This window comes from Stenella coeruleoalba (assembly GCF_951394435.1).
Source record: "Stenella coeruleoalba genome assembly, chromosome: 18".
Taxonomy (NCBI): Eukaryota; Metazoa; Chordata; class Mammalia; order Artiodactyla; family Delphinidae; genus Stenella; species Stenella coeruleoalba.
In genome coordinates, this window is record NC_137164.1 from 11,642,877 (window position 1) to 11,656,118 (window position 13,242).

At 44.4% G+C, this 13,242-nt stretch overlaps 1 protein-coding gene across 4 annotated transcripts in view; it reads right to left on the reverse strand.

The window, feature by feature from the left end:
* DCLK1 (doublecortin like kinase 1) overlaps window positions 1-13,242 on the reverse strand; it is a 354,244-nt gene that overhangs the window by 76,173 nt on the left and 264,829 nt on the right. For all 4 annotated transcript variants that reach the window (XR_013824882.1, XM_079903169.1, XM_079903168.1 and 1 more), the window contains exon 6: window positions 3,876-3,970. Coding sequence is in view for 3 of the 4 variants with exons in the window: in XM_079903169.1 (XP_079759295.1) it covers window positions 3,876-3,970 (95 nt within the window). In the remaining variant the exon portion in view is untranslated. The remainder of the gene's footprint in view (window positions 1-3,875; window positions 3,971-13,242) is intronic.

The window sequence follows — 13,242 nt, forward strand, 5'->3', positions numbered from 1 at the left end:
GAGCTTTTGCCTTCCTCTGTGTCCAGTTGGGTTCTTGGGCCCTTGAGGTCTGTCAACACCAACTCTGCTACTATGTATCTAGGCAATTCTTCCTTCAACGTTTCCTTCCCATTCTGGGTAGAAGAGGAAGGTGCTTACCTCAGGCAATAATTTATTAGGAGCCCCAGCTGGCATTCAGGAAATTCTGGCCCCAGAGCAACAACTCAAGGGTTGCATTTGCACCCCGCATACACCCAATAAACATTGCCTTTTCAAAATGGTATGTTTGGAAGACGGAAAGAACGCGAACTTGACCTCCCTGCTCCCTTCCCAGTGTTTATCCCGGTTCCCCAACCGCTCACCCGTCACCTTCCCTCTTCTCCCCTCCGCCCTTTTCTGCTAAGAGATCCCTCTGCTGGTCACCAGGCAACGAGCTCAGATCTGCAGAGAGTGTCTAGAATCCTGGCTTCCTTTCTATTTTGAACCACCCACTCTTCACATCAACTGACTGATCAGATAATCTACAAAAGTCAGCCATGTGGGAGTATCATGGGGAGCTTCACTCCACCTACACAATAAAACACTTTTCTTCCTGATATATTAAGAAATAGGACCCCAGAAAGTTCATGGATGGAAAAGAGCCTCCCGGATCTGCATCTGTGACCAAACGCTTCTAGACAGCAATTTAAATAACAGTGTTTTGGAAAAATAGGGCAGTTGCTTGGTACACTGCCATCAGCGCTTTCAAGAAGAAAAATATCTGGCATGCAGACTCCTATTGTATAGGACTATTCTAAAATACCAAAAGAGGTAACAAAAATATTCAGGGAAGGAAAAAAGCGGATTAAACCATCATAATTAACATAAACAAAAATATAGATTTTGTTGTTTGTGAAGAAGCGGTCAAATGTCTCAATATTCCTTAAAAAAGAAAAGCAGCTTATATTCCTGAGTTTCAAAATGAGGTAGGAAGTGTGAGTGTGTGTTGCAGGGAGAGGCAGCCCACTCATTTCCCTGGCCATGTTGCTAGGCAACACAGAAAGGAAAAGAGAAGTAGCTACTGTTTTCCAATTTGCAATAAAAAGAGTTAATTTATTCCTTGATGTGTCTTCTTTTAGCACTTGCCATCTTTCACTTATTTCAGTATTTCCTGCATAGGAGTAGAGCCATTTGAGAAGAATATTAACCAAATTTGAAACAGGATCAGTTTTTAGGGATATTCGAGGCTCATTTTAACTGGGAGGGATTACTTGATGCAGTTGCCTCCACACCAAGATGAAAGCTCCTCTCACTAAAGCAGCTGGGAATGTTTCTACTCACTGACATGGTACACGGATGGAGGATGTTCATTTACGGCCTCAATTCAAAAGCCTGGAAACTGAACCATCTCTCAACTATCTCGTGCTCTGCTCACAACACGTGTTTAATAAATGTTTTCAGATGATGATAAACCTTTTGTCTCCTTAAAACAAACGAGATTGTTTTTCCCTGTCAAGTACGGAGCTTGCACTGGTAGTTTAAATGACAAAATGAAGAATCTCCAAGAGAACCATCCCTTATGATCATTTCCCAAGCGCTGGCAGTGTTAATTACATAAGCCACTGGCCACACAGCTGCTAGGAGCTGGATGGAAAGTTTCTGCCTCAGTTGGACAAAATCATAGTGTAGTAGGAAATACAGAGGGCAGAAGAAGCAACTTCTAGCCTCATTCTGCCAACAAAGGGAGAGCTGAGCCCAGAGCTTTACATCCCCAAGATGCAGTCTGCACCATAAGCCAGCAGGAGGGAAGCTCAGATCTGTAGCAGGGAGTCTCACTCATTCTAATCTAATCTCAACAACGAAGCAGGAGCTAAATCCTGAACCTAATTTAATTAGCCCAAAGGATGAAGAGGGATTTCTATGCCAGGTGGAGTCTCCAAAGTATACACCTCAAAAGAGAGACTATTCTATGTAAGAGGCCCTATCTGTCCTATTTCTTTTTCTTTTTTTGTTGTTTTTAAAGTCTTTATTGAATTTGTTACAATATTGCCTCTTTTATGTTTTGGTTTTCTGGCCACATGGCATGTGGGACCTTAATTCCCCAACTAGGGATCGAACCCATACCCTCTGCATTGGAAAGCAAAGAAAGTCTTAACCACTGGACCACCAGGGAAGTCCCCAGTCTGCCCTATTTCTAATGGCTGCCTCTATAGATGGGGGCCTCACTGGGTAACATTTATAAGAAAAGCATCACTCGCTCCACTAGCCCTTCCTCCACTCAACCATAGACATTTAGGAGATTAAATGAACTTGGCCCATTCTTCTAGTAGTTCACTAATGATTCCTGCACTTTAAAATGCCAGATTAGACCGTGGCCATGAAGAAACCATAGTGAAAACACTCAGCTGGAACTGGAGTCGCATTATTGGGTTTTCTATCTGGAAAGAGCCTTTTATTTTGTTTTGTTTTGACTGAAGCCGGGAGAGGATAACAGACTTATCAAAGATAACACAGCCGTTTAGTGGAGGAGCTGGTGTCCAGCTCCAGGCCTCATGCAATAATCAAAACCAGCTGGACCTGATGCCAGGCGGTTCAGTGGAGCGATCAGGACAGTACAACCTGCTAAGTGGCAGGCCAGGCTGCAAAGGGGACTGGGGACTGACTCATTCACCCTCCCCCCAGAGGGTGTGTGGACACCACCTCGGCAGGAGGCTTGCAAAGAGGAGCTTCCCTCTTGGAGGCAGTTTAAATGTATGGAACATAAAGTCTTTTTTTTTTTTTTTTTCGGTACGCGGGCCTCTCACTGTTGTGGCCTCTCCCGTTGCGAGCACAGGCTCAGCGGCCATGGCTCACGGGCCCAGCCGCTCCGCGGCATGTGGGATCTTCCCGGACCGGGGCACGAACCCGTGTCCCCTGCAGCGGCAGGAGGACTCTCAACCACTGCGCCACCAGGGAAGCCCTAAATTCTCATTTTAAAGCACATAGTACAAGAAATGAAATTCGTGAATCCAATCTTTGAGTTGAAAAGCTGCCAAAGAGCCCTAGCTTCTTAAAATGTCCTGAAACCTCCCTCCGCACCTTGCCTTTGAAATCAGGCCACTGCAAGGCCTCCTGTTGCCTCCACTGCGCCATGCCCCTCCTCCCCGTCCCACTCCTGTGATTCTTGCCTTGGTCTTACTGGGAAAGACAAACCGCAGAGGTTGTGAGGCGTCCTGAACCGTCGTTCTTCCATCCTGAAAGAAAAGCTAATCCCACCCCCTTCCTTAGCAATAGAGAAACGAACACTGTTTCCGGTAACTTTTTTGACTTTGGTCTCCAAGCTCAATCAACTTCTCCATTATTACGCAAGAAGCTCAAAGATAAATGCAGGTCATGATGAAAGAGAAGGTGCTCGGTGTGGGTTTCATTCACAAAAACACAGGTCCCATGCGACCATCTCTGCAGCAGAAACCCTCAGGGGCTCTGGACCACCATCCTTTGCCCTAAAGCAACTCCCACCAGGGCCCGCCCACCTCCAATCCAGGCACTTTTCCTTTTCTTTCTTAAGGAAGGCTGGTGACCAGTGATGATGTCTCTAATGAAACTCATTTCAGCTAAGGAAGCTTACAATCCAGTGCCATTAACGTCTTTGTGCCCTCGAGACAGAAAGAGTGAGGTATTTCAAAGTGGAGCAGCAACTGTCTATTCTCCCTGGAATTAAGATCAGGACAAGTTTACAGGGAAATTTAAAGCCCCGAGTCGTAGCTAAGAGAAACCGCAGCCGTAATAAGTGACCCAAGGTCGGTCACCTCCTGTCCTCGCCTGGTTCTTCCTTAGAGACAAGCAGCGCTATCGTAAGAGGCCTATTTGCCGGCACCTGTGCCATCTGCACCGAGACACGGACAGGTCTTAAACAAGGAGCGTGCTCATTTCCTTACCCTCTGCTTCCGCAGGCTTCCAGGGCTGGTGGGTGATGGGCTTGGAGACTTGCCCGAGCGCGGAGTAGAGAGCTGACTCCCAGGGGTTCCATTAACTAGAAACACAGAGGATCACAGAGTGAAAAAGTGGCTTACTACAGAATTCTCACGACAAATCATCTTCTCAGAGCAACAAACAATTAAAGAGGGACATTTGCTAAAATTCCAGATACTTTTTATCTATAGTGCTGAAAAATAGCTTCTGGGAGAAACCTTCTTCAGAAACTCACTGCTTTGCTAATCCAGTGTTGAATATAGCAGCAGGTTACATTAAAAAGAATAATAATGTACTTTGCACAACTTTCCTGATGAATTTATGAATGGTGCTCTTAGCTGTGCCCACGGAGATTTTAGGCATGCGGTTCTGAGACATTTTCAATGGACTTCATGCTTCCTTCTTTAGTTTAGCTTCCCAGTACAACCCAGTGAGAGCAAATATTAGCACAGCTCACAAGTGATAGTCCCAGTGTCTTGTGAAAACAGATCACTGTCTTTTTAGAGTTAAGAACTCACTTCTAGAAGTTCCCACATCCACTTGCGCCCGATGCAACCCCCAGCCTAACTCAGAAGGACCTGCCTCCCACAAGACAAAGTAACTGGCACAGACACTCAGGAACTCCTCACCGTTAATCTGTACTGCTGTCGAAAATAAAAGCTGCTTTTCAATAGGTTTACATCACGAGAATCAACCTGACTCTCAAGACTTTTAAACATTATCCCTAAAAGGAATCAAAGCCACAGAACTCACGTAAGCCATTCTTTTCTCTGAGTAACAACACCTCTAAGAACTGATAAAACACTTAAAGACATGACTCTGTAAAGATGTATCAGATCGCCACTATTTTGCCTGTAAAAATGTCAGCATTTTTACATGTTTTACATCCACAGCAACGAAGTAGGATTAGCAATGAGACACACATGTCCTCCAGGGCGCAAAATAAACATCTTTCCGTGAGGGAGAGGGATCATGCATTTAACTTACCTTCTATGAGTTCTAACATGGACACAGTCTCAGTGCCTAACCTGACAAGAGCAAGAGGCGAAATCCCTTCTGAGCACTAAGCCCAGCACCGCAGGGGAGGAGGGAAGCGGTTGGATTAGTTAACGATGGCTAAGGCTGCTCCCAGAGCAGGCTGAATGAGAAGCAGGATTCCTTAGCAGATGCCTTTTCTGCGTAAGGCTGACGTCTTCCGAGCAGCAGTGGGAGGTGCGGGTTCTGTCTTAGGCTACATCAAAGGTGTCAATTCAGCCTCATGCCAACGCAGAACCACTGCAGCCCTCATCCCACCCCTAACTCCCGGAAGCCAAGTCCTTTCAGGGCTTTACACTGAATCATAATGAAGTGCCTCTGGGGGCAACAAACCCAGTGACTCATCTAAAAATCAAAATGACAAGAACTCTTCTAAAGCCTGGAGACTACCAGGTAACAGGGGTAGTAAGTCGACCCTCACAAAATTCAGTGGTGAGGTACATGTTTGGTGATTTTTCACACATAGTGTTTGCACCAGACCTTAGGGGCCATGGAACTGGGAAGCACCTTGTTTTGTCATCTTCTCCAAAGATCTTTACCAAACGTCACAGAACTCATGCTGCACTAATTTGTGTGTTGCCTTTGACGTGTATTTGGTGACTCCCTCTAAAACACACACATGCACACACCTATGTTTTGTTTCTTTGTTTTTTGGGGGGCAGATTGAAGTAGGAAGCACTGAGAATGCTTTAATTTGCTTGCATTCTATGGCCCTGTCTTTCCTGAATGACCTGATGCCTGGGCCTCCTGGCACTGCACTGCCTCGCCAGTGCCTCTAATAGGAAGGGCTCTGAAGCAGGCAAGGACTAAAGAACTGTGGGCAGAGGCAGAATCCACAACTAATAAGGCATGGGATCCCCTAGGAGTTGACTGGAAAACAGGCTTTGTGAACATAATATTTTCTTCGCCCACTTTCTACATCACTTTACGTCTTGACATCACTCCTACAGGCTACGCAGATTGGGAAGAAAGGAGCAAATGGGAAAGCAAACACAGTACTCACAGTTTTACTTTTGGGACTCTAATCTTACCAAGCCAATGGCACATAAAGAAAAGGGGAAGGTGCACTCCCAGGAAAACAGCCGTAGCAATACTCAGCTTAAAAACAACAAAACAAAGCGACAACAAAAAGCTTGCGTTTACTAAGTATTCATTGCACATGCATCTCAGTTTATTGAAGACTTATTTTCTATGGACTAGTTAACGCACTTAAACCTTTTATACTGATATACTGGGTTGGCCAAAAAGTTCATTTGAGTCTTCCGTAACATCTTACAGGAAAACCCGAATGAACTTTTTGGCCAACCCAATATACACACATATATGCATATATATACACACACACATATTATCTCATTTAACTCTCAGGATAACTCTGTGAGGCAAGCAGTAGTAGTTTATAGATGAGGAGGCATAAAGATGATAAGCAACTTGACCAGCGAATACAGGGTGGAGGCCGAAATCTCTGCACTCCTTACCACCACTTTCCCTACTGCACCGGCCTTCTAACCTGCAGGGAAATCACACAACTCAACTAGTGATCACAACAGAGTATTCTGAGAGGGGAAGTACTGCATGTTGCTGTTGGAATCCTAACCACCTATGGAGTCAAGACTGGCCTACACCCTACAGAGAGGGTAAGAGGCAGTGAAGCCAGATCTTAAGGATTAGGAGGAGTTTGCCAGGGGAAGGAGGGTAGGGCACAGTGAGGGCAAGCGTTCCAAGGCAAGAGGACCACCTGCTTCATGGCTGGCACGGAGGAGGGAGCAAGTATGGTGCTCTGAAGGGACCTAAACAAGTTAGCATAGCAGCCAAGTGGCGTTGGAGGGAAGGACCTTACAAATGAGGGTGGAGGAGGTGGCAGGGGTCACATAACGCAGGGTTTTGAAATTCAAGTTAAGGAGTTTGGGTTTTATCCAAAGCACAATGAGAAGCCATTGGATGATTTTAAGCTGGAACCCAGGGGATCAGATCTGCATTTTAAAAAGCTCTGAAGAGCTCCTACCCTGTCAAGAATGCTTGAGAGGGGAACAATAATGGCAGCAGGGACACCCCTTAGCCGAATGTCCAGGTAGGAGAGACAGGGGCACATTTAAAAGGTCCTGTGGTCAGAGAGATGGTGTGGCTCCACCTAGGGTAGTGCAGTGGAGGTGGAGGGAAATGGAAACATTCCAGAGAGACTGAAGAGGTAAAAGCTACCAGATGTGGTTAACTGACTGACTGAAGAGGATTAAGGCTAGAGGTGCATTGTATGAAGAAAGAAAGAAAGGAAGGAAGGAAGGAAGGAAGGAAGGAAGGAAGGAAGGAAGGAAGGAAGGAAGGAAGGAAGGAAGGAAGGAAGGAAGGAAGGAAGGAAGGAAGGGAGGGAGGGAGGGAGGGAGGGAGGGAGGGAGGGAGGGAGGGAGGGAGGGAGGGAGGGAGGGAGGGAGGGAGGGAAAGAAAGAGAGAAAGAAAGAAAGGAAGGAAGGAAGGAAGGAAGAAAGAGAGAGAGAAAGAGAGGGAGGGACGGAGAGAGAGAAAGAGAAAGAAAGAAGAAAGAAAGAAAGAAAGAAAGAAAGAAAGAAAGAAAGAAAGAAAGAAAGAAAGAGAGGGAGGGAGGGAGGGAGGGAGGGAGGGGGGGAGGGAGAAAGAAAGAAAGAAAGAAGAAGAAAGAAAGAGAGAGAGAGAAAGAAAGGGAAAGAAAGGAAAGAAAGAGAGAAAGATAGAGAGAGAAAAGAGAGAGAGAGGAAAGAGAGAAAGAAAGAGAGAAAGGAAGGAAGGAAGGAAGGAAGGAAGGAAGGGAGAGAAAGAGGGAGGGATGGAGAGAGAGAAAGAGAGAAAGAGAAAGAAAGAAAGAGAGAAAGAGAAAGAAAGAAAAAGAGAGAAAGAAAGAGAGAGAAAGAGAGAGAGAAGAAAGAAAGAGAGAAAGAGAGAAAGAGAGAGAAAGAGAGAGAGAAAGAAAGAAAGAGAGAAAGAAAGAGAGAGAGAAAGAGAGAAAGAGACAGAGAAAGAAAGGGGGGGGGGAGGGAGGGAGGGAGGGAGAAAACTTGCGTTGTAGGTTGATGTCATTTTTCCTGTTGGAGATGAGCAAACAGGTTCAGAGAGGTAACTTGCCCAAAGACGAACAGCTCAAAGGCAGCAGAGCCAGAACTGAGTCTCGCTCGCATCTTACTCAAAGAACTGCGCACTTTTCCCATGAGTGGCCTGTCCTGGCACCTCAGGAAATGTCAAGGACTCTTGCCCCTGTCTGGAGAGCTGAGGATGTGGAGGTTTCTCTCTCACTGGGGCACTCCAACCCACCTCCTTTATTGACAGCCACTAGGCTCACAGCTCCTACTTGTGTTGCCATCTCTCTGGAGAAATGAAGCTCGAGTTCCAAAAAGTCATCTACAATCAAACACTTTTCGAACATGATCTGCTTGTAAGTTGGGAACGACTGCATTCTTAAGGTCAGAGCTCTGTTCAGACTCTTCCTCTTGGCCACCTAAAAAGCATCCTCTGGCAACTTCTTAAAATGGTTCTTGACCTCCAGAAAACACCATACACCTTATGGTTGGATCACTGCTGGAATAATTAATTTCTTTTCATAAGTAAGTCTGACACATGTACTGAGTTCAGTTGTGTTTTAATCCTGTAATACCAGAAGTCCCTGAGCGCCAGTAAAAAAGGGCTTTGTCACTTATTTAATAGAACTCATTAAAATTCAACTAATAAATGGTGTTATTTTACAGAGGCCTGTATTAAATAATTCTTTATTTTGAATGGGAAAAATTCAACTTCATATGGTTGTTTTTAAACAGCCAAGCAGGTCTAACAATTAGTTATCTTAATCAAAGTCACTAACATCTGAATTACCGAAGTACTCATCAGATCCACTGCCTCATACCCAGTTCTGGTTTCCTTTGCTCAGATCTGTCTGGGCACATTTTAAACTCTGTATCTTTTTCTCTGCTTGTTACCTCCTGAATGAGAAGTGCTAAACTTTAGGCTGGCTTATTCTCATATCCCGTGATGATCAATTATATAACCAGCCACCAAAGAGCTGTGGAAGAAATCTGTGGGGCTGACTTCCACCCTCTTTAGTCCATGTCCCTCTCAGGGGCACCTCAGCCTATCAGGGACACTACAGCTTGCATCTGTCAAAGCACGCCACTCCCCATGAAAGATCCGACCTCACCTCATCCTTCATCATTTCAGATGCATGATCCTACTCTACTCATTGGAGCCATGAATTCAGGATTCTGTAATCAACCAGTCAGCACACACGGCGTGAACTTACCACGTGCCTGACTCTGTGTAGTGTTCACTGTCTCCCGAAACTTACAATTGAATATGAAAGTTTCTAAAAAAACTCTAGAATTGGGAAATACTTGGCTTCCTTGTTAGAATTCATTGCTTCTTTTAAATGACTCTAAGCTCATGTGTATGTTATGTTAGCAAACCCTTGGTGAATTTAAAGGGTTTCTTCCCTTTACAGTTTTGTTGGTAACAGTCTCAGACGGCAAGTGAAAACTAAATGTTTAAATGCCTCAAACCGGTCCCAAAGTTAGAACAATCTCTACGCAAGGCTATCTCATTGCAAGGTGACTAACCTTTTGGACTTGAAAACCCATCTTGCTGTTTCCCGATCTGCTCTTTGCACTTAAGATGGCTCATTTATTTATGCCACTGCACTTGCAGGCAGGGGAGGAGGGATCGAGTTTGCATGTCTATGGGTCTATGTATCCGACTGTGTGTTCAGGGGGCGGTGATTCAGGCATGCTGCCCAGGAGATCTGGCTGCTTGCCCCAGACTTTCCCTCTCTCCCTGATCGTGGAGGAGGCTGTAGATACTCTAAAATATGTTTTCCCAGCCCTTGTCCATTGCCTGCCACATTACTGAGAAGAAAACAAAAAGAAAAAAAGCAGATGGAGTCAACTGAGGCAAAGAGAAAATAGACAAGCGTCTAATGGGTGGGGGAATGCTTGAGAATAAATGCTTTTTTCCTAATTTTATCTTCGTAGGTGCTCACCTCATAGGTGAGACGGAGCCCTAATTTTCTCCATTTGTCTGCATTCTCTTAAACTGAGACAATGGGTCCAATTCAAAGGGACTATCTTATCTAGTGAGAACAATGGCAAGTGGGGAGGTCAACAGAAAACAGTGGGGATGGAGAAAGGAACATGGCTCTATGAATTAATTATTTAATAAATATTTACAAAAAGGCCCTTGAACCTCAGCAAGTCTAAGCAACTTGAAAAGATCCTATTGTTCCTCAATTCACTCATCTGGTCAACATTTACTTAGTAGGGACCATGAACTTGAAGGCACTGTAGGATGTGAAAAGAACACATGCCCTCCGAAACCTTAAGACTTGGGAGGGTAATACAGCATGTCACCTGTAGCCCAGTAGCCAAATCAACTGTCACAGGTCTGGGGAGGTGGGAAAGACCCTCACAGAGGTCGGCGGGGCCAACCTGGTGGTGTGCGCTTTTGACCAGAAGTGACAAAGGAAGGCTTCTAGAAAGTGATAGAAATAAAGGTAGGAGGTGGAAAAGTCCAAGGAGTATCTGGTGGAAATTTAAGTTGGTGTATAGGCTGGAGCACAAGTCCAGAGAAGACATGGGAGATACAGCTGCAAAGGAAGACTGTGGCCAAATCAAGACAGGTCTTCATCTGAGAATAGAGTCCAGACTTTATTTAGCAGACGGTAAGTAACGGCAACAAGTCTGACATCAGTGAGCAGGGCAGATGTCAGGGGCAGAGGACAAAGACAGGGAGGAGGCCAGCTAGCAAGTGGCTTCTGCAGCTGTGAGAAAGCAGAGTCCTAGGACAGCAGAGGAAGAGCCACGAAGACTGGTGACCAACGAAACGTGGAAGAGGAGGGGGAAAAGGAGTCAAAGACGATTTCAGGGTAAAAGGAAAGAGATCTCTAATTCAACAATAAAACAGAATCATTTGAGTCCTCTGATTTAAAATTATGAAAATGTGTCAACCGGGATCCCAGAATATGCCGCGGTTATTATGAGGGCATCAGACACTTAAGGAAGCAAGGATCAGGGTGGATGAGGGTCCTGGCACTGATGGGCTCTGGGTACTCTGCCCACACCCTACAAGGTACTGATTGCAGGGCAGCCTCTCCTTGGAGTTTAGCCTGGGAGTCAGCCCCGGGTCAGTCCCATAATGACCCCCTGGGAAAACATGCCCCCAGAAATGGACCCTGCACAGGTCACCAGTGGTGTCCTCGCTGCCAAATCCTATGACCTAGCTCCAGTTCTCATGACCTCCCTTCAGTTTTCATGCTACTTGCCCTCTTAACATTTCTGTCTCTTCCTCCATCTCAATACTTTCTGCCCCTTTGACTTCTGTTACTGCATTCTCATTGTCCCCTTGTCTCTGCTGATGTGGTTTTTTTTTTTTGCAAGATAGACAAATGAGTTTTTTTTTTTACATCTTTATTGGAGTATAATTGCTTTACGATGTTGTCTTATTTTCTGATGTATAACAAAGTAAATCAGCTAGATGTATACATATATCCCCGTATCCCCTCCCTCTTGCGTCTCCCTCCCTCCCACCCTCCCTATCCCACCTCTCTAGGTGGTCACAAAGCACCGAGCTGATCTCCCTGTGCTATGCGGCTGCTTCCCACTAGCTATCTATTTTACATCTGGTAGTGTATATATGTCCATGCCACTCTCTCACGTCGTCCCAGCTTACCCTTCCCCCTCCCCATGTCCTCAAGTACATTCTCTACATCTTTATTCCTGTCCTGCCCCTAGGTTCTTCAGAACCTTTATTTTTTTTAGATTCCATATATATATGTTAGCATACGGTATTTGTTTTTCTCTTTCTGACTGACCTCACTCTATATGACAGACTCTATGTCCATCCACCTCACTACAAATAACTCAATTTTGTTTCTTCTTATGGCTGAGTAATATTCCATTGTATATATGTGCCACATCTTCTTTATCCATTCATCTGTCGATGGACACTTAGGTTGCTTCCATGTCCTGGCTATTGTAAATTGTGCTGCAATGAACACTGTGGTACACGACTCTTTTTGAATTATGGTTTTCTCAGGAAATATGCCCCGTAGTGGGATTGCTGGGTCATATGGTAGTTCTAGTTTTAGTTTTTCAAGGACACTCCATACTGTTCTCCATAGTGGCTGTATCAATTTACATTCCCACCAACAGTGCAAGAGGGTTCCCGTTTCTCCACACCCTCTCCAGCATTTATTGTTTGTAGATTTTTTGATGATGGCCATTCTGACCGGTGTGAGGTGATACCTCACTGCAGCTTTGATTTGCATTCCTCTAATGATTAGTGATGTTGAGCATTCTTTCATGCGTTTGTTGGTAATCTGTATACCTTCTTTGAAGAAATGTCTATTTAGGTCTTCTGCCCATTTCTGGATTGGGTTGTTTGTTTTTTTAATATTGAGCTGCCTGAGCTGCTTGTATATTTTGGAGATTAACCTTAGTCAGTTGCTTCGTTGGCAAATATTTTCTCCCATTCTGAGACTTGTCTTTTCATTGTGTTTATGGTTTCCTTTGCTGTGCAAAAGCTCTTAAGTTTCATTATGTCCCATTTGTTTATTTTTGTTTTTATTTCCATTTCTCTAGGAGGTGGGTCAAAAAGGATCTTGCTGTAATTTATGTCATAGAGTGTTCAGTCTCTGTTTTCCTCTAAGAGTTTTATAGTGTCTGGCCTTACATTTAGGTCTTTAAGCCATTGTGAGTTTATTTTTGTATACAGTGTTAGGGAGTGTTCTAATTTCATTCTTTTACATGTAGCTGTCCAGTTTTCCCAGCACCATTTATTGAAGAAGCTGTCTTTTCTCCATTGTATATTCTTGCCTTCATTATCAAAGATAAGGTGACCATATGTGCATGGGTTTACCTCTGGGCTTTCTATCCTGTTCCATTGATCTATATTTCTGTTTTTGTGCCAGTACCATACTGTTATCATTACTGTAGCTTTGTAGTATAGTCTGAAGTCAGGGAGCCTGATTCCTCCAGCTCCGTTTTTCTTTCTCAAGATTGCTTTGGCTATTCTGGGTCTTTTGTGTTTCCCTACAAATTGTGAAAATTTTTGTTCTATTTCTGCAAAAACATGCCATTGGTAGTTTGATAGGGATTGACTGAATCTGTAGACTGCTTTGGGTAGTAGAGTCATTTTCACAATGTTGATTCTTCCAATCCAAGGATATGGTATATCTCTCCATCTATTTGTGTTGTCTTTAATTTCTTTCATCAGTGTCTTCTGGTTTTATGCATACAGATCTTTTGTCCCCTTAGGTAGGTTTATTCCTAGGTATTTTATTCTTTTTGTTAC